Source organism: Cynocephalus volans, chromosome 12 (assembly GCF_027409185.1).
Source record: "Cynocephalus volans isolate mCynVol1 chromosome 12, mCynVol1.pri, whole genome shotgun sequence".
Lineage (NCBI taxonomy): Eukaryota > Metazoa > Chordata > Mammalia > Dermoptera > Cynocephalidae > Cynocephalus > Cynocephalus volans.
In genome coordinates this window covers 16076683-16098952 of record NC_084471.1, presented here as the reverse complement: position 1 = coordinate 16098952, position 22270 = coordinate 16076683, and the positions used below count along the sequence as shown (strand labels likewise).

The window sequence follows — 22270 nt, the reverse complement described above, 5'->3', positions numbered from 1 at the left end:
GCAGTCCCCAGACACCTGCGCTGACTCAGCACATTTGCTGGTCTCTGATGCCAGGTCCCAGTCCTTCTTGGCCTGACCCATCCTACTGCTCCCTCAGCTCCAAAGTTCTAGTCCTGATTGAGATCATGCATCTGCCTACTTTGAGAACAGGGTTCCAAAGCACTGGCAAAAAGGACGACAAGGAGAGGCAGAAGGATCCAGAGGCATTTCAAAGACAGACAGTGGCAGGAACTGAGCCTTAGGAGACGAAGGCTGCTACAGTTTCATTGCTCCTATGCTCCATGACGTCACTGAATGTGCATACCGCACTTAGCCTGGGGCCTAGTTAGCACTCAGGAGTTGTTGAACAAAGAATGGTTGAATGAATGAGATCAATAACAGAGATAGAAACAGAAGAGGAGAAGCAAGTTTGGAGTTAGTAACAAGGCAGAATGATGGATCTGGTTTAGACATGTGGTGTTTGAGGACTGTGTTGCTTAGAAGTGCCCGTTACCAAATATCTCTGCATTTTCTCCTTCCAGACACTTGGTCGGGATGTACCTGCCCATACCCCTTGAAGGGTGTAGCCAGATGACATGCTTTAAATAATGAAATCTGAGCAGAAATTGTGTCACTTCTGAGTGGAAACTTTAAGAGATAATATGACTTCTGTTACTTTCCCACCTGTACATGGAAGTATGCGTCAAGATGAATCCTGAATACCTATAGTGAGCACTGATCCCTGTAGGCCTAAAATAGACACATGATGTTATTGAGAAAAATTAATTTCTGTTGTGTTAAGGAACTGAAATGCTGGGTTGCGTGTGTTACTGCACAGTGACCTGTAGTCTATATTAACAGAGCCAAGGAATCCATGGGTCATACTGATAAAGATGTCCCATAGGATCTAGGTCTGAAAGTTGAGAAAGGGGCTTTCTGGTGAGACTGCTGCAGACTGCCAAGGCCTGATAGCTACTTTACCTGCAGCCTTGGCACTAAGAAAGAACTGGAATGTCAACAGCCTATGTACCGCCCACTGCCAAATTCCATCACCCAGGTGGCCTCCTCCCAGGCTTTGCCTCTCTCCTCTCCCTGACAAAGGAGCACTGAGCCCTCACTTCACCTTTGCAACCCCTGCCCATGCCACCCTGTGACTTACCTGTGTTGTAGCCCCTTCCAAGGGCTGGCCAAGGGCGGTGATTTTTCCACAGGTTTCCAAGGTACCAGTCACTCTGGTTCTCTACCAAGCCCAGGACCTGCTGACCTGCAGAGTACAGAGAACAGAAAGATCTTAAAGGGAGAAGCCACACAGCATATAACAATGGCAAATCATCATAACAATAGCTTTCATTTACTGGGTGTTTTTATTAAGTGCCAGGGCTCTACATAAGTGCTTCACTTACATTAACATGTTTAATTTTCACAATTGGGTGGCTTTTTTTATTATCCTCATTTTATAGAGAAGATATGGAAGCCCAGAGCAGTTAGTTATCTTGCCTGAGGTCACCTAGTTACTCTGTGATAAAGCCAGAACTCCAAACCATTCATTCCAGTGTGCATTCACTCGGTCCCTAACTCATCGAGTGCAAGCTCACAGACGGACACACCGCTCTCCACGTACCCCAGTTCTCACCCTGCCCCAGCATATCAACTGACTGGCTTTCTGGGCGTTGATTGAGATCGCTTTCTCCCATCAGAGAGGAAGGAATTACCCTTGTTGATGAGACATGAGCCCACAGAGAACAGCTGCCCTTTGAACTCCTCCTTCCAGCACGGTTTGCTCTCACACTCACTCCTTCCTCTCAAATATATTTATCTCGTGTCAACAAGCATTGAGTTAACACAGGAGTGTCGTCTGGAGGAACATCTGCTCCTCTGTCCCCAGAGCTTTGGCGCTGGCCTCAGTCTCTAGTACATTTAGCATCTTAGGTGAGTCAGGCTCGTACTCAGTCTCTTAGGACGTTGCTGTCTCTGGCCCTTCTAAGCAGGGCACGAGATCCACCGGGCTTTCTTTAGATAACGCCATCATGCCACCTGTAGAAGATATTCTCTTGGAATTATCATCACAGCCATTTTACAGACTAGGAAACTGAGGCTCACATAGGACCAGTGATTTATACAACTAGTGATGAAGCTAGGATACGAGTCTACATTTGTCTGACACACAGATTCCTTCCACTGTGTCAATACATTATTGCTTACCCTGACCACAAACATCTGGGGTAGGAATTATACATCCACATTCTATAGAAAGGGAAACTGAGGCTTAGAGAGTCTGAATAACATGTGAAAGGGCACACACCTAATAATCACTGTCTTCCACAGCTAATCATTGCCTTCTGGAGCTAAACTCCCTATATGGGTGGCCAATCTGAGAAATAAATACCTTTCTGACCAAATGAAAGCCCAACAGCACGTTAAGAAAACACAGCGGTTCCCCCAGACCAGCACGCTGGATGATACAGAACCTCCTTGGTATGATGACAACTCCCTGAAATGATGGTGTGCGGGTTTGGAGCAATTTATTTGATCAATTTATCGAGCTCCTATCTAAATCATCACCCCAGCACAAATACATACATTAGAGGCATGGGAAAAATACTACCACCCACTCTGTCATTGTGTATGATCATATCCAAAACTTGTAGAATCCCTTGGAAAAACACAGCACCAATCCAGGGAGTACAAGAGCCAATCAATTCCATGTTCAACAAGCTTGGGATGTTTGAGCAGGACAATTAGATCAGAAAGGCACAGTGCCCTTAGCTGAAAAAGCTGTGTGCTGCGTCCTGACGCTGTGACCCAGGTAGAGACTTATTTAATAACCTCACAGGGAGGGTGGGACGCAAAGGGGAAGTGGGGTCCTTGGGGGAGGACCCTCATAATTGCTAAGGACCCCAGGTTGGTATCACAATGTTTTCTGGCATGATAAGGAGCATCATATACTCAGAGCTGACAAAAGGGGAATGTTCTTTCATGGAACTTAGGGTGGCCTTCTGAGTTTCAGGTAAGGTCATTTTCCAGTGGCTAAAAGTTCACATCCTGTAGTGTGGCATCCCATGTAATTTCATTTTGCTTCAATCTACTTCTTCAGACAAATCCTCTATCAGCCACACTTCATTCCTGCTAAACAAAAATGCATAGCTTTGTTGCTTATGTTCTTACCCCTGTCTTGCTCATATAGCTCTCCCTTGGCAGGAACTGCCCTTGCCCCCTGCCAAGTTCCACCATAATCCCTTCAAGGCCCATCTCTGGCATGAAGATTTTTATGAATAACCCCAAGTCTGAATTATTACTTTATCTTCACTGCCACATTAGATGGACAACATCTCTGTTTAGTACTCAGTATGGGTATTTTTGCCATTAGCTGACTTACACGCTTTGAAGGACAAAGTGGGTAATATTCAGGCATACCCACACCTCATTGGTAAATAACCATTTCCTACATCCATCCAAATGCAAGGACTGTGTAGTATCTAACAGGCAGTAGGGGCTTAATAAATATCTGGTAAATAAATGACGTCTGATGGGTAAATATCTCCCAATTGGGAAACCTACTAATGTTAGTGTGTTAGTGTCCCCACAATTCTGAAGCTGCAAACCATTTCATCCTCTTCCCAATTCACCAACATCAACACATCTTCCATTCAGCTCTGGGAACTCGGGCATCTGCCTCCCCTCCATGGAAAACTCCAAAGATGGGGTGGCAGCACCTAAGAGCATCTTTTACATCAGCTGTTCTACTTAAGTGTTGAACTGAAGGTCTCAATCCCCGGAGAAGGAATAATTTGCATGGTTAACCTTAAGTCACATTATCCCAAAGATAATATCCAAATTCCTTTCCTCTTAATTTGCACCTGAGCTGCATTTTTTTTTTATGGTAATGTATCACCCTTCTTTAAAATTAGAAAACAAACTTTAACAACACGAATGGTGTAATTTTAATATCCATTGGTGGAGGAAAAAACAAAATAAAAAGCTACTAACAATTCATTTTGCTTTTTAAAATGGAATCATTAACTGCTATATCAATTATTAGAACAGTAGTAAGGATAAACAATTTCGCTTAGTCTCTCAACAGTGTTGGGTTTTGCATGTGGGCTTGTGAATCCCTTGAGCTAACTTCTCAGCGTGTCCGTCTCCTGCAAGGTCTGTGTCCATGAACAGGGAGCCATGTACAGCAATGTGGCTGGAGGTGAAGAGTGTACACTATGGAATCATACTGCCTGGTTCCAATTCCTGGCCCTGCCACCTTCTAGCTGTGTAGCTTTGAGGAAACTACTTAACCTCTCTCTGCCTCGATATCTTTTACTACTGTAGTTGCTGCTGTGACTTCATATGTCTGAATGACTTCCTCTACGTTAAGTATTTACAATGGGCGCTGGAACAGATTAAACACTATATAAGTGACAGCTGCTTTTAAATGTCATTGTCCAACCTAACCTGCAAGCTTCTGAAAGGACAGTGGGCCATCCATGCAGTTTTCTTTGGAGGTCATATCGCACCACAATTAGGCCATTCTAGAATGTTGTTTCTCTAACTACCATCTGAGGACCATCTGCTGCAGAAACACCTGAGGTTCTTGTTCAAAGTACAGATTCCTGGGCTTCAACCTAGAAGTTCATTATCAGCAGGAGGCTGCCTCCCCCTACTCCTCTGATTTCTAGAAGGAAGGACTTCCCAGCTTCTTGTGCCAACCCTCTCTCTTCCCTATGGGTGTGGAAGGAGTTACAGGACTGCTGAGTTTCAGAGGGAGCTGAGTTTATAGAGTTCAGCTTCTTCCTCATCCTTCCTCCAGGAGCCCACGTGCCGACAGCCAGCCGGCATTTAGTCTGTTCTCTTGTGCTTTTTCTAGGGCAGGCTCCCTCCTGACGAGGCTGCAGCTGCCCAGCACTTCCAGGGACAGATAGGCAATTCCAGCTCTGGGTTTTGGTGTTACGAATATCCATCGTAGATACCTGACTTGCACATGCATCTAATTTCACCTTTGTCAGGAAAATAATGTAATATTTTGTTCTTACTCCTTTATCTCTAAATTGGTTCAGTATCTGGGGTATGGGGTGTGCGGGAAGGGGATAGTATATATTAATTTCCTCAAACCCCAACACTTCTGAATAAGAATTCTGGCTGTGTGATCTAGTAATCTGCATTAAAAAAAACCCCAACTCCCTAGGTAATTTGGGTGCACACTGAAGTCTGAGAATTATTGACTGGCCTCCGGAAGCTCTGTCCTGGCCTTAGTCAGGGATAAGCTCACTGGAAGGGCCACTGGCACACGATAAACTCATGTGGTGTCTACATCCAGCTCCTAAACCAGCCGATTTCAGTGGTGGTCTCCAGTGCTACTTCAAGGACAGTAAAGTGGTGAAGAAAAGGGATGCCAGAGCCAGACTATCCAGGTTTGAATGCTGGCTTCTTCACTTTCCAGCTGTGTGACCCTGAAGAAGTTACTTAGCCTCTCTGTGCCTGCCTCTTCATTTATTTGTAAAACAGAGTTAATAAATAGTATATACCTCAGAATTCAATCTTTATCCTCTAGGCACAAGTTAATTTGTGAAAATGAAGCTGTGTTCTTTACTTATTCAAACATTATCACTAAAAGTGCCTAGAAAATATTAAGTGTTCGGTACATATTTGTTCTTACTCTTAATGCCCGGAATTCTCTGGCCCTACATTCTGCCCCTTCTGCCTGGATCTCCAGTCTCAGCCATCTCCTCCCTTCCTCAGCTGATGTGGCCCTTACTTGGCTGAGACTTTGGTTCAGCTTAATATCAACTGAGGGATTGCTTTGTGTCAGACACCACACAAAATACTAAGGAACCAAAGAAATAAAACATAGTTCTTGCCCTAGAGGCAGCTAGAAGAGGAGGCAGATAGACAGTTCTGAAACAGCGTGATACTTGCAATGACAGAAGCGCTGATAAGTCGCAGAAATGGAGAGCAGGGAATAATTGATGCTGCAGGGAAAAGTGGATGACGCCTGCTTGGCGGTGGCTGTCTCCCCTGGAGGCATCACCACGTCCCCTTGTGCACTGCAGGCAGCCCCTCCTCTCCCACACAGACCTTCACACTCCCAAGCTTCCCCAGAAGCTTTTCTGATAAGGGTGCTGTCCAGTAACACCCATCTAGGAGAGAGAAGCTGCCTCTGCTCCCTGGTGACAGCGTGGATGAGATAGGCCATCTTTTACACTTCTGCCAATTCCAGCTCATCAGCCAGGGGGGGCATCTAAATCCTGGTGTCCAGAGGTCTAAGTCTAAAGCCTTCACCTTGACTATGCAAACATATCCTCAGCCTGCCATGCCATTAAGAAGTAAAACCCCAGGGGATTCCCCTTGGGGAGATGACACGGGTTGCCACAGAGTGCCGACTTGCTCAGCATTCTGCCCCGCCTGTCTCATCTTCATAAGAGTTATTATAACAAAATACCGTGACTAACAGAGAAGGCTTTGTCATTGTTTTTCACGCCGGCCCTACGGTTATGATTAAGTGCACTGTTCTCCATCTTCCTTACTCTAGGCACAAGTTAACTTATGAAAATGAAGCTGTCTTCTTTGCTTATTCATACATCACCACTAACAGCCAGACAAGAGTGAACAAGCTTGCTATTCTGCTGGGGCCCTGGTGCCGGTGTCACCAGCCAGCAGACGGATGGGCTCCAGGCTGGGAACTCCCCCCTCTCCCTCCTCCTGCAGCTTCTGGCTTGAGGCAGGGCTCCTGCTGTTCAGGAGAGAGCCAGGGAGCAGAAAAGGGTGATGCTTGCACGTGGCACACCTGGCGTGAAAAGGTCAGGCTGAGCATTTGCCCATCAGGTATGAGGAAGGCAGCATGAGAAATCAGAAATATGATGCATCTTAAAACCAGGCAAAACAGGGTTCTAGCCCCAGTATGGTATGGCCTGACCAAGGGATAATTTCTCTGAGCCTCACCTTCCTTCTCAGGAAAGGCTGAGAATAAAATCTACCTCTTGACTGCAAGAATGGATGTGCAGACAAATAAGACAATATATGCAAAGTACCTGGCTCACGGTAGATGTCAACTAAAGGCACTTCCATTCCTCCCTTTTGTGACGGTCATTGCTCAGAATGTCTAGGTTTTCTGCTCCAAGCACTGACAGCTGCGTAGACCGGACTCTGCAAAATCTGGCCCTACTACTTCCACATCCCACCCTGCTGTCCCTTGCTCCCACCCCACTCTACCTTTTTGAAGCCTTTAGCTTCTGATAAAGCCTCTTGGTTGGTTTCCTCCCTCTGAACATTCTTTCCCTGCCTCCTTCATGGGGCTCCTCCCCTGTCCCCCCCTCACAGGAGGGGGGTCCCTGACTCCAGTCCCTGGCCCCCTTTTCTTCTTGCTCTACATCTTACTCATGGATGATGGGACCTACTCCAAGGGCTTCAAATATCACCGACCGGAAGATACTCACTGATCTTCATCCTCAGCTCAGATTCTTTCCAGAGCCTCTTACTCCTAAATCCATCTATCAGTTCAGCATCTTCATTTGGCTGTTCCACAATGACCATCAACTCAAGCTGACCAAAACCAAATCCACAATCTTGTTCTCTTAAAAAATGGTGTGACCTCCTGCCTATTCTGCTGGTTGGTAGCATCAAGATCTAACTTGTCACCGAAGTTAGACTCCTTCGAATCAACCTTGACACCTCCCTCTCCTCATTCCTCACATCCTTGCCCAAACCAAACGCTACAGGTTTTACCTATGAAGCATTTCTCAGATCCAGCCTTCCCTTGCTTTACCATGTCCCTCATCATCTTTCTCTCCTGGGATACCTTAGCAGATTTATATCTGATCACCTTTCCCTCTGCGTAGCCCTCTGCCATTCCATTCTGCTTACCTAGCCAAAAAAACATTTTGTAGGTACAAATCTGATGATTAAAAAGCATAAATGCTCCTGGTGTCCAGTACAGTGTACACAGATGAATGAATAAATGGATAAATGAATAAAAAATAAGTCTTACCCACAAAACACCATCCTAGCCCATCTGGAACTGGTGAACTAGATGGAGTGGAAGCAGATGTGTACTAATTAACCTCTCCAGGTAAACACCAGGAACAAGTCACTCTAACTCTGATTTGTAGGATGTTTTCAGTGCTGGTCCCTCTTTTCCACACCAAGAAAGTTCCTGGGTACACAGAAGAAGTCTGCTAATCACTGCTGCATATCAAACCAGCTGTGCTTATTTCACTAAGTGAATATTAAAATGGTAAAACCAGAGGCTGTCCTGAGCATCAGCAGAGAACCCAACAATGCCCTCCCAACCTCATATTGATTCTAATAAGCTATTTTTAACATAGAAAAGCTTTTGAAAAGAACCATTTGATGCGTGTCTGAGTGCAGGATGTGCATAATAAGGAAAACATATAGTGTCGCAGTACTGTTTACTAAACATGCTGAAAGAACTGCTACCCAGCCCCAGGTGCCCCTGGTTAGTCCATGTAGAATAATAAAACTCTTGAGAAGAGGCACATAAAAGGGTATTGAAACAACTCTGAATGGGTTGAAAAGGACTGTTTCTGAACTTGCATGTTTCATGGCTCCTACTTCTGCAATTCAGCTCTAGTTCAATGCATTCTGTGATCACAGACCTTGAGATGAACTGCGAAGATCTTATGAATTACTCTGGAACCACCTACCGTTACAGTGAAGCCCGAGAAAGGTAGTGAGGTGTTTACAATCACAGTCAATGGAAGAGGTAGGACCCCAACCCCAACTTTAAGCTCGGACTTTCTTCTATGCATCTCAACCTTGGCTGCTGCTTCTTTCTTTGAACTTTAATATAATTCTCACCTAGTTCAAATACCAGCTTTTCTATACCTGTAGGTAATCGTGAGTAAACTCTTAGTTCTTCATTTTCCTCATTTGTAAACTGGTAATTGTATCTATTTCATGGACCTTCACTGGGGCTCTTCACTAGGTTTATGCACCCCAGGTTTATACTGCATGTCCTTCAAATGAAAACTATCTACTCCAACTGTCATTCATTTTGGTTCTCTGGGTTTCAGTTACTTAATGAAACACTCCCATCCCAGTTTACTCATTGTGCAAACCTCATTTCACTTGGTGAAAAATACTCTACCGTTACTGACCTTTATGGCTGAGGGCTAATTCTTTCTAAGAGGAATTAGGATCTGTGTCACTGTAGAAGGTAGAATAAAGCTGAAAAAGTGAAGATCAAATAATAAGCTTTGCTGATTATAAGCAAGACCGTAAGTAGCCATTAGAGTTCCCCAGAACAGGAACAAGCTGCCTTTCTGGGAGAAGGTTCTGATCACTGGAACGGTTCCTAAAGAGGCTGCAGGATTCAGCCCTCATCCAGCAGGTATTTACAGAGTCTCTACTCCTTACTAGGCTCTGTGCCAACTGCCAGAGATGTAGCAGTGAAGAAAACATCCACTCAACAACCTTCTTTATATTATGATCTTTACAAAGAGCTTCTCAAATGGATTGGCCACCATTTGCCAAGCCCTACCTCAAAGCTCACTGAGGCAGATTCTCCCAGGGTGAGGCCTTAGAATTTCTTTGTAAACAACAGCCCCATTAATTCTGATGCTGAGCAGGTTGGGGACCTTTGGGAATGGGCGGTCACTACCAGGCATGCTGTGGCAGGGGGAATTTCTGCACTGGGCAGAAGACTAGATTGGATGACCTCAAAAGCTTCCTTCCAATATGACTGTGAGATCTCTTTACTCTAAGCCAACAACAAGTTTTCTTCAACATCCTCTTCAAGCTGGACAATTCCCATATATATGTTCTTTCTCCCCCTGCGCTATCCTGTGTGTGGAAGCTGCCCCGGAGGGAGGGGGAGTCTGCTTTTCTGAGGGCAGCTCCCTCTATGTGAGGATTTGGCCCCAGCACTGGGATATATGCGTTCCTCGCATCCTTTCAGAGATATCTCACAACAACCCCGTGAGGTGGGCCCTGTGCTTATTTCTCTCTTTCAGAAGAGAAACTGAGACTTAGAGAGGTAAAGTCACTTATCAAGGTCAGGTGGCCAGGAACTGCAGAGTGGGAGCTTACATTCCCATGTCTTGCTGCAAAAGCCCATGTTTTCACTGCTACAGTCTTGTTTAGAGACAGTCTGCAAAGTATTTCTCTCTCCAGGGGAAGAGTTACAGCTCACATTGCTGTAGGAAAGGCTCCAAAGGACACAGAGAGGATGGGTAGGAAAGGCTGGTAAAGGTTTATTTGACCAGCTCACCTGCTCCTGTCTGCAAAGCCACCTAGGGCTGCAGGCAGGAGCCCAGGACACTCTGCCGAGAACTCTGGTGCCCACTGGGGTATTCTGAGTTGAGCTTCCTTCAGCATTAATCCCAGGGCACTGAGCTGAGAGCACATCCTACCCAGAGGTACCTAGGAGAACAGAGAAGGAAGGTCTGAGACTCAGAAAAGAATACACAACCCAATAAAGGTCTGGATAATGATTCCATCTGCCAAGATCCAAGAACAAAGTACCCCCCTCCCGCAAGACATCCACAAATGGGCCCACATTAACTTAATTTACAAGTTTAAAAACTCCTGCTCAATCTCAAATAATGATTTTTCTCTTCTTCCTTCTGTGTTCTTTGGTCTTTAGGAATGGGAAAAACTAAAAAAGGAATGCAGAGCTGCTGGGCTTTCTTCCAAGGCTGCTTTTATCACACTAACTCCCAGGACATGTGGCTGCTGTCACCCTCAGTTGGGGCCTCCGTTAAGGGAGCAGTGCTGGCCTGGTTCCAACTACAACCTCTATCTGTGGACTTTTTGGATTTGTCTCTTTCTAAAAACACAATTTGTTGGCATCTTTCAGATTCTTCACTCACAGGTGCTCTTTGACTATAGGGCCTTGGAGCAACTGTCTACCTTTTCCTACTGGGGATATAGAAGAGGCACTTGTTTGCAGGATTATATGGTCGATATTTAAATTTTGGCTTTTCCAGTTATTAACTATGCAACCTGGGCCAAACTACTTGATTTGGGGCTCTAGTTTTTTATTTCTTTTTAGTGGATGATGATAAAATTCACACTATTTCTATCATAAGGTGGTTTTGAGAGTAAAATGAAATGTTGTAAATTGTAAAATACCACTCAACTTTAAGTGTTATCATTACTACCAAAAATGTCTGGGTTTTAAGTAGTTATTAGTTAATTTTTTTCCCTTGTAGGATTACTGAGGTTACCACATGATTACTCATTCATACTCTACTTATCCAGAGGCCACATGATACGCAAACTTTATTCTCTGAGACACAGCCAGGGAGGTGGGAGTTACCAACACAGGCCCTTGCAGTCAGGACTGAGAAGCAGTCAGGACACTTAGGCACAAAATCTCTTTACGTTCTTAAGGCTGATCCTCGGGCAGATTATAGAGATACAGTAATTTTTGTTGAATGAGGAAGGATGTGGAGGAAATTAAAAACAGAGATACTAAGAGGATAAAGGTATACTGGCCTGGGACTACTCAGTATGGGGCTCATGGAACTTCCATCTTTTAGAGATCTCCATCATCATCGTGAGATAAATCATTCTTCTACTTGACAAATAGTCATTGAATATATGTCAGAATGTGTCACCATGCTGGGCTGTGGGGATGCAATGACGGGAGGATCATGGGGTGGGCCCCGTCCTCAGTGCACTTTACAGCCTGGTAGGTGTGTTAGTCTGCTCCGGCTGGACAGCAAAGGACCACAGGCTGGGGGGTTTAAACAACAGAAATTTATTGTTTCACAGTTCTGGAGTCTGGAAGTCCAAAATCAAGGTGTGGCAAGGTTGGTTTCTTTCGAGGCCTCTCTCTTTGGCTTGTAGACGGCCACCTTCTTGCTGTGTCCTCACATGGTCTCCCTCTGTGCGTATCTGTGTCCTACTCTCTTGTAAGGACACCAGTCATACTGGATGAGGGCCCATGCTAATGACCTCATTTTACCTTAATTACCTCTTTAAAGGTCTTATCTGCAAATATAGTCATATTCTGAGTACTGGAGGTTAGGACTTCAACATATAAACTTGGGGGGACATAATTTGGCTGATAACATATGGGGAGGTCACTAAACAATCACATCAACAAATGTGGAACTGTGACTTGAAAAGGGTGGAGAAGGAGAGGTTGTCAAGGAAATAAGGATTTAATCAGGATCTGAAGGAAATCGGGAAGAGAGTCCAGGCAGCGGGAAGAGGATGTGCTAAGACCTTGCAGTAGGAAGCCTGTCAAAGATGAGTGATGTGGTATCACAGAAAGATTTTGGTCTTAGTCCCTCCCTGGTTGCCAACACAGAGCTCCTAAATCCCTTAGAATTTCCTGGGTAATAGGATCATCCCTTGTTCTAAGGAGGCTACTCCTGGTGTGCTTTGAGATAGATTTAGGATAGGGACTTGTTGGTCACTGGGAAAAACATGGCATGATTAGAGGTTTGGAACTTTCAGCTCCACCTCCAACCTCCAGGGAAGGGAGGGGGCTAGAGTCTCACTTAATCACCAACCGCTAATCATGCCTATGTAATGAAACCTCGCCAACACTCTCTAAATGATGGGGTTGGTGAACACTGGGAAGGTGGCACACCTGGAGAGGACATGGAAGCTCTGTGCCCCTCCCTCGACACCTTGCCCTACACTTCTCTTCCATCTGGCTGATCCTGTGTTGAAATAAACCAGCAACAGAAAGTAAATCACTTTCCTGAGTTCTCTGAATCGTTCTAGCAAATTATTGGACCTGAGAATCCCTGACTTTACAGCCATGTTGGACATAATTGTAGGTGCCCTGGGGACCCAACACGTGCGACCGGCATCTAGAGCCTGAGCCCTCAAGCCTGTGGAGTCTGCTTGCTAACTCCAGGTAGTCAGGGTCAAAACGGATTTGAACTGTAAGACCCCTCACTTGGTGTCTGCCCACAATCTGAGAACTGGTTGGTGTTAGGAGGGAAAAATGCCTCTCCAAGGACTAAACGCCAAAGTAGTGGAGATACACAGACAAAGGAGAGGATGGTGGGGAGACAAGACTGAAGCTGGCAGGGCAGACCTATGGGGCCTTGTGGGGTTTCTCCATGAAGGACAAGTGGGGCATCACTAAAGAGTGCAGCCAGGCAGGACTATCCTGGTGCACAATACCAGGGCACCATTTGCAAAGTAGGCAATGTGACTGGGCCCTTGGAGCTGTGCAATGTGGCAGTGCTGCAAGCAGGGGCCGACGTGGCCAGAATTCTGTTTTGAGGAGAACATTCTTGCTGCGTGAGAAGGACCAGTGGATGATCAGAGGGGGTGGAACTCAAAGGGTTGTTTTCTTTCTTTCTTTTACAGATATCACATCACAGATACACAAGCCTGGAGATGAAGTGGGTGGTCAGGGCAGGAAATGTGTATCATGGACAGCAAACATCTTCTGTGGGGTTTGGGTGCAGGTGACATGCTGGGATTGAAGGCCACATCAGGAGGCAGAAGCAAGAGTGTTTACCTCCCTTGCAATCTATATAAGGGACATGAGCTCTGCAGCTCTTGTGAACAGGGCATATCCTAGGGCTTAGTGTACATGGAGAGCAGAGTGCCTCAACACTCTCTTCCTGCTCGCTGATTGGTATTGTTGAAATAGCAACAATTAAGCTTGTGTTCAGAGCCAATCAGTCTCAGGAAAGAGGTGGTGAAGGATACTTGGAGCAATTATTATGGTGTGTTGGAGATAAGGAAGGGGTGCTGCTGGGAGCGGGGTTAAGTCTCTGAGGAGCAGATGGGACTGGACCACTCAAAAGGCAAGTGTAATTCAAATCAGTACAGGGAGGAGGACAAAGAAGGGGGTAGGCAGAGAAGATGAAAGGAGCAGAGTTCTCAGGCCAGAGCACTCATGTGTGCTCTGGGGGTGGTGCAGGGAAAGGCACAGGATGATTAAAAAATAGTAAGGTATTCAGCCATAAAAAGGAACTCAGATGAAGTTGGAAACATTATGTCAAGTGGAAGAAGCCAGACATAAAAGGTCACACATTGTATGATTCCTTTCATATGATATATCTACAACAGGCAAATCCACAGAGACAGAAAGCAGATTGGTGATTAACAGGGGGTTGAGGGAGAGAGGATGTGGAGCGACTATTGGATGGGTATGGGATGTTTTCCTGGGATAATGAAAAAGTCTCGAAACTAGAGAGAGCAAGTGGTTGCACAACATTGTGAATATAATAAATGCCACCGAATGGCATATCGTAAAATGGTTAATTGGGTAAAATTTTGGGAATTCTACCTCAATAAAAAATGATGGTGAAATACCTAACATGAAAGTAGTACTTGGAGGTAATGCATATGTTAATTAGCTTGATTTAGTCATTCCACAGCATATACAAATATGAAAACATCAGGTGTACACCGTACATATATACAATTATTTGTCAATTAAAAAAATAAATTAAGAAAGTCATACTTGCTATATGTCAATAATATTTTCACATAGTTTATCCTACGTAGTCTTCACCACAAATGCTGGAGTGCTCAGGACTGAATCCTCAGAGACCTGTTCTCTATCCAACTCTGCATCCTCGGTGGGCCCCTCCAAGCCACTGCTATAAATACCGCCTATCTGTGGAACCAACTTTCTATCCCCAGACTGACCTATACACTGAGTTCCAAAGTCATAACTTCGACTGCCCTCCTGGCACCTCTCCTCTGGACATCTAAATAGGTGTCTCAGACTTAACATGTCTCCAATCGAACACTTGTTTTTCTCTTCTACACCTGCTCTTCCTCCAGCATTCCCCATGTCGGTAAATAGTTCCTTCTCTCCATCTTTCTAGTTGCTTAGACCAGAAACTGTGGTCATTCTCCACCTCGGCAATTTTATTGAAATCCAATAAAATTCAATGAGTTCATCTATTTTAAGTGTAGTTTAACAAATTTTGGTAATCAGGTGCAGTCATGTAAGCATCACCACCATCAAGATACAGAACTGTTCCGATGCCCTAAAGCATTCTCATGCTCTTTTTCAGTCAATCCACTTCCCTGAACCCCAGCTCCAGGGAACCAATGATTTTCTTTCTGTTGCTACAGTTTAGCCTTTTCTAGAATTTTCACATAAATAGGATTATAATCATATAGCAGGTAGTTTTTTTTACGTTTGACTTCTGGAACTTAATTAACATAATGTTTATGAAACCCGCGTTGTTACATGTATTCATACTGCATTCCTTTTTACTGCTGAGTGGTATTCCAAAGCATGGATAGATCATAATTCGAGTGGAATCAAGAGTTCTGTTTTCCCTAAGTTAAGCTGTAGATCTGGGTATCACTGGAACATGAATGGTATTTAAAAACACGAACTCATCTAAGGGAGAGGCTAATGGAGAGAAAGACCAAGGCAGAGTGCTGGGCCCCCCAAATGCTTAGAGGTTGAACTAGGGAGGAAGAGAAGCCAGAAAGCAGTGTTCTGGATAGAAACGTGCACAGGCTCCCCTGTATAACCGCAGAGGGCTACTTTGTGGTATTGTGTAAAGGGAAGCCAATGGGGAATCTAAGTAGACTATGAATGTATCAGATCTCTCTAGATCTAAAATTTACAATCAAGCAGTCTGACTCCAAAGCCCATATTTACTGCCAGTTCATTACAGCTGCCGCCACCCTTCATTCACAAGACACTCTGTCTAGGGTGAGATTCATAACTGGCTTCCTTAACATCCTTGGTGAAAGACCAAGGTCTCTGTATTGCTCTTATCAACTCTGAGCTGAACTGACTGGCATAAACACGTCCTGATGCACATTCTTTAAGGAGAGAAATCAACCGCCAGTCTTTCCTGATGAAACAATATGCTTGCCAAACCAGCCCACTTCTAAAGGAAAGCTGAATCTCCAAACCACGTTCCTCATTGTCAATGACCTGAGGCCAGCTGCTCATAAAGAGGATTATGGATTATGTCCCTCGTTGTTAGAAACACCCTGCTGCACCTTGGGAAAGTCCCACATCAAGGATAAGGCTTTTGGGTCTTTTTAAAAACCTGGTGCATCATCATAGCACAGGAATCAAAGCTGCCAATAGGATATTTCGGACTAACCTTCTCATTTGGATGATGAGAAAATGGACAGTAGAACCCCATATACAGAGAAGGTCTAAATATTGTTAAAAATATTATGCCTGGGGCCGGCCCGTGGCTCACTCGGTAGAGTGCGGTGCTGATAGCGCCAAGGCCCCGGGTTCGGATCCCATATACGGATGGCCGGTTCGCTCACTGGCTGAGCGTGGTGCTGACAACACCAAGTCAAGGGTTAAGATCCCCTTACCGGTCATCTTTAAAAAAAAAAAATATATATTATGCCTGGAAAAAACCTTAGTACTCATCCAGTCCAACCTCATCATACAACTGGTGAAACAGTTGCTGGGAGGGGAAATGATATTCTTAAAATCACACAGCTGAGTAGAGGCCAGAACCCTGTTTCTTAACAAACTTGCAATTATCAGCCACTCATCAGTATCAACCTGGGAATGAAGGCTGTTGAAATTAACAGCTAGAGTGGGGTGTATGGATAGACTCTGGGTTCCTCCAGTCTACGATGCACGGGTTTTCTCACCCAACACCTCCAAATGCCGAACAGCAAACACACCACAGAAACCCCTGGGTAAAGCAGAGGGGTTCTGATAGCAAAGCCAGTCTTGAACTCACTCTCTACAAGCCTGCTCACTGCTTTCCTCTGTAGAAAGAATTCTGCCTTAGCTAGTCAAGGACGACTCACCTACAATACTCAGCTAATGGCCTTCTCCGGGCATGGCATTAAATCATCAACAATAACAGTGCATGAGACTTTGCCTTTTAATAGTTTGATACCCTTTCTGATGGAGACTAAATGGAGGTGCCCAAGTTCGGAATAGAAAACAATTTTGTCTGGCAAAGTCACAGAGAAGGGGGTGGGCAGTGGCAGGAGAAAGCAAGACAGGGAATGCATTTACTATGTGTGTGTAGGTGACCACTAAGCAAAGAATGTTTGGCTGCAAAGCATTCTTAACAAGGAGACAGAGAGACTGCATTCCACTCTATGTTCACTCATTCATTCATTCATTCACCATTTGTTTATTCATCCATCCATCCATTCATTCATCCAACAGTTATTTGTTGAGTGTCGATTATATGCCAGGCAGTGTTCTGTGCTCTGAATTGTCTAAAAAAAAGAAATCCTCCAACAAACAAACAAAAACCCCCCACAAAGTCCCTTTTTCATTGGCACTTTTATTCTGGTAGGGGAGCTAGACCACACATATAAACACAATAAAATGCTAAGTGGTGATAAGAGATAACATGAAAAGCAAACGAGATAAAGGGATGGAGAGAGAAGGGGTATGGGGCAGGTGGTCTACCACAGAAGTAGGGGCTTGGGAAAGCACAGCTGAGGTGGCATTTGTGGAGAAAGTAAATTTCCCTTGCTCAGAGGAATGCCAGACAAAGAAGAAAGAGTGGCAGATAAACAGAGAATCTGCAGTGGTGAGGCCTCCAAGGAAAGGGCCCGGCGGCAGTCCTGGTGTGCCCGTCCCAAGTGAGCTGGCTGAATGAAAAGGCTGCTGTCAAAGGCTCAATCTGGAAAAGGTCACCAGTTTAGTAGTGAGTAGCAGAGAGAGTCTGCCTAGGATGACATTTGTTTCTTATTTAGGGCTCAGGCCACTTGAGAATGAACAGGTCAGGGAAGTGGCGGCCATGCAGTGGATGTGGTGGAACAACATTTCAGAGCCATCAAACCAGGGAAATAATGTGCACCTTGGGTAGAGAAAGAATATTGTATAAAAATGACGCATTCCCTTAGCCCAGAGACTTAAAAGTTTAAATGAGACTCCCTTGAACATGGCTGCAGCTTTCCCATCCTTTGTCTTAGTCAAAATTACTATTTCAATTGATGTCTACCATAGCTTACAAAATGCTCATTTCTTTTGCTTTAATAAATTAACCCCGAACAATCTACTATCTATGGCTTGCCAAAGGCCCAGAAGAGAGTCACAACGATGGAGGATTGTTTGAAGGGCATGAGGAATCACAGAATGCTTGAGTCATACTGCCTGTGACTGTGGGAAAGTCCCATGCCAGCCTCCGGCTTTCTCAGAAGGATACTGAATAGGAGCGCTTTATAAAACTCTATTGCATTTATTGGCAGGAATGTTGCTGAGGACACTGTCCACTGCAGCACTAGGTTGATATTCCTTTAGGAGCAAGTTCCAGGTGAGAAATTTCTTTCAAACTAAACAATAAGATTAAAGTCACTCCACTAAAAATAAATGATTTATTTTCTTTTGGAACAAAAATTCTCTGATTTTTAGCTCCCACCAATAAGTGAGAACAAGTGGTATTTCTCTTTCTGTGCCTGACTTGTTTCACTTAATATAATTCTCTCAAGATTCATCCATGTTGTTGCAAATGGCAGTATTTCATTCGTTTTTATAGCTGAGTACTATTCCATTGTGTAAATATACCACATTTTCCGTATCCACTCATCCGATGATGGACATTTGGGCTTGTTCCAACTCTTGGCTATTGTAAAGAGTGCTGCGATGAACATTGGGGAACAGATATACCTTCGACTTGATGATTTCCATTCCTCTGGGTATATTCCCAGCAGTGGGATAGCTGGGTCATATGGTAGATCTATCTGCAATTGTTTGAGGAACCTCCATACCATTTTCCATAGAGGCTGCACCATTTTGCAGTCCCACCAACAATGTATGAGAGTTCCTTTTTCTCCGCAACCACACCAGCATTTATCGTTCAGAGTCTTTTGGATGTTAGCCATCCTAACTGGGGTGAGATGGTATCTCAGTGTAGTTTTGATTTGCATTTCCCGGATGCTGAGTGATGTTGAACATTTTTTCATATGTCTGTTGGCCATCTGTATATCTTCCTTAGAGAAATGCCTGCTTAGCTCTTTTGCCCATTTTTTAATTGGGTTGCTTGTTTTTTTCTTGTAAAGTTGTTTGAGTTCCTTGTATATTCTGGATATTAATCCTTTGTCAGATGAATATTTTGCAAATATTTTCTCCCACTCTGTTGGTTGTCTTTTAACTCTGTTAATTGTTTCTTTTGCTATGCAGAAGCTCTTTAGTTTGATATAATCCCATTTGTTTCACACACACACACACACAAAAACCGGGGCGGGGGGAGGAAGAAGACACAACAACTACAATTCCTTGAAGTTGATACGACAAGCAAACAGAAAGGACATGGTTGGATGGGAGGGGGGAGAGGGAGGAGGGAGGGGGGTTTTGGTAATGGGCCACAATAATCAACCACATTGTATATCGACAAAATAAAATTAAGGAAAAATAAATAAATAAATAAATAAATAAAACAAACAAACAAAATTCTCTGATTGACCAAGTAGACTTTTTTCCTTTGGCTGCCAGGAAGCTCAGAGCTCAACTTTAAAAATAGCGTAGGACACAAGAAGCCTTGTACATAACTTCTTAGATCTTTTCTTACAGGTTGCCTAAATCCCTTAGCAGGACAACTAGGCTACATATGAGTCATAAATAGAGTGTTTGTACAAACATAGGGACTATTAGGTTCCATTTTGTTTTTCCTTTTTGCATGGTCTCTATGATTTGTTATAGGTGAGTTTCTGAAAATTGTTTCCCATTCTTCAATCTCTTAGTAGTGGACTGAAGGCAAGCTGACTTCATTGTCACTAGAGCAAGGTTTGGAACTCTCCTATAGCTAAGACCTTGAGATGCTGTCCTTCCACTGATTTCCTAACTTGGATGGCTACATACTTCAGTCTAGTCTCCTAGAGAGCAACTAAAATTACCCCCACCACTGGTGGTGAGAGTTTATAAAACCACGATCAATGCAGAGAGAGTCAACTACAGTCAGAGAAGTTTACCCTTATCCCTGAGAAGCCAGGTCCTACACATTAACCTTGATCTGGAGCATATATGACCAGCAGCATGAGGCAGTCCATCTTTGTTCTGTCTTGTGTCCATCTGTCTGTCTTTCCTGGCTCCTGTTTTTATTTTTCTTCTGGTTCTAATTCACCTGGAAATGACTCTGTCCTGACCTCTACTTCCTATTACCATTTTGCTTCCTGAAACATCCACTAGAAGTCTGGGTTTTCTCAAGGTTTTCTCAGAAACCTGACTTATTAAAAATCCCTTCTGAGAGATGGAAAAAAAAAAACAAAACAAAACTAATTTTATCCCTTTCCCACAGCATTTTGAATATACATAAGAGGCTGTTTTAATTGAACTACATTTAATCAATGTGCTGGATTAAGCAACTGAGATAACATAAAGTATCACATTCACAAGAATCAGAGTTCATATCTAGTTTCAAGTAATCATCAGGCAAGATAGAGAGAAGCCCAGCATCACCAATGCCACCCCCCAATTTCTTGCCACATCAAAAGGCATTCTGGCCCTGGTTTAACACATGGGATCTCTGAGCTATGTATGCCATTGCTGCTTATAGTAAAAGGAGCTATATCAGTCATGAAACATTTCGATTTTATACTCTAACAATTACATAGTTTATGTGCTGTTTTCCAGGGAGCCATACCCCATAAATCCATTGATTACAAATTTGTTTACCATAGTAATCCTAGACAGGCCAGGTAGATACTGCTAAAGCAAACTACATTTAAGGACTCTCTCCTGTTAAATACTATTAGTGTGTATGATAGAAGGTTTTTCAGTATGTTTATAATACTTGACCCTGTCACTTCTCTTTTCTTGATGGGTCGATAAAGGGAGGGAATGAATTGCAATAGACTGAGGACCTGCTTCCAATCCTTCCTTTTTTTCTAGGAGTGTTTTTACATTGACTGATGTGCAGGGCATGCTGAAAGCTCACTAAGAGTAGTTGTCTAGTATGTCTACACACTCCTGTCTGCACCAATTGGGTTGTGTGCTTATCAAGAATGAGTTGTGGTTATTACCAAACCTGTTTATGCCAGTTCTTGTTGTTGCTGCAATTAAGTACTCTAAGTAAATATTATGTAAATCTATTAATTCAGAGTATAGAAAAAGAGTTGTTTCTCTGAAAACTAAATTGATTTCTTTAGAAAGATTTGACAATGGTGAACTGCTTAAAAATTGCTATTGGATGAGATAACTGGAAAAGGTAGTAAAAATCTAGTCCAATTCTGTATTCCTGTGCTTGAATATCTTCACATATTAACTGTGCTTTAAATAACTGAAATTAGAAATTGCATTATTGGTGTAGGTTATGTAAGAAACATGACAAATGATTCCAATCAGTGGACCCTAATTCAAAGAAAAGGCTGTGGCTCAAAAGAGCCTCCATTTCCAGCCATTCTCCTATCACACAGCTATGGCCAGCTGTGTGACAGTCTGAGCAACCATGACCAACAGCATTAGAAACAAGCAACAGGAGGCCTGAGTTCTAGGCCAGGCCCAACGGTTTTGAGATCTGGACCTACACTTTTGTGAAATACGATATTTCCACAAAATAATCCCAAAGGCACCTTTGCATTCTGATAGTTCAGCATTCTATGGCTGCCAACTACTTCACAGCTGTTTAAGACCTAGACACAATCATCAATCCCATCTGTACCCCAAATTTTCCCATTTGATCCAAGGACTCTGACCTACCTTATTTGCTGTGTCAATCCTCCCCCATTTTGGATACTCTGAATTTTTCTTAGGGACAGGAAGATTTTGGACATATCATTGTCTTAATAGTTTAGAAATGAAGCTTTTGGTTTGCCTGTAGCTTGTAAATCTATGCCTCAAAGTGTGGAATAATCCCAAACATCTTACAAAGTCCTTTTGCTTTTTGCCTTTGTGCTTGATCTTTTCCATTTCAATTAACTTTCTGTTGAGGTGTCAGTGAATGAAAGGCATTACAGAAATCGCAGAACGTGTTATAAATGCAACCTTTTAGTCCTGAGAGATTCTAATTCCATTCCACTTATGCAATTTTTGAGTGACAGTGACCCTGTAACTTAGGTGTAAGGCTCCTCATGATGAATCATTTTAAAGAGCTTGTTCATGAGGGCAGCTGCAGCTCTAAGCTAAAAGAACTCAACATGCTGCTCAGTCAGCTTCTGTAGATTTGGAATAATGTGCCAGGTGTGAATGAAAAAGCTGGAGGGGGCCACAGAGAAAGACCTGGACCAGGAACAGGAGATCTGATCAAGTCAAATAAATTTCTGCAACTCATAAAACTCGGGTATACAGAAGCTCCTTTACTTGCACACTTGCAATTTGGGGATTTTGTAGATACCACCAAAGCTAGGCACTATGGCAAATGTCAACTTTTTCCTCCACTAACAAATGGTAGTCACTTGTATACCATCGCTACACATGTAAGGACAAACATACCTAAGAATATACCTAATAATTACC

General features: G+C 43.6%; 1 protein-coding gene across 6 annotated transcripts in view; it reads right to left on the bottom strand.

Moving 5' to 3' along the window:
• The window catches only part of LARGE1 (LARGE xylosyl- and glucuronyltransferase 1), a 538741-nt gene that overhangs the window by 116963 nt on the left and 399508 nt on the right, over window positions 1-22270 (bottom strand). For all 6 annotated transcript variants that reach the window (XM_063074931.1, XM_063074936.1, XM_063074933.1 and 3 more), the window contains one exon: window positions 1139-1243. In XM_063074931.1, coding sequence (XP_062931001.1) covers window positions 1139-1243 — 105 coding nt within the window. The remainder of the gene's footprint in view (window positions 1-1138; window positions 1244-22270) is intronic.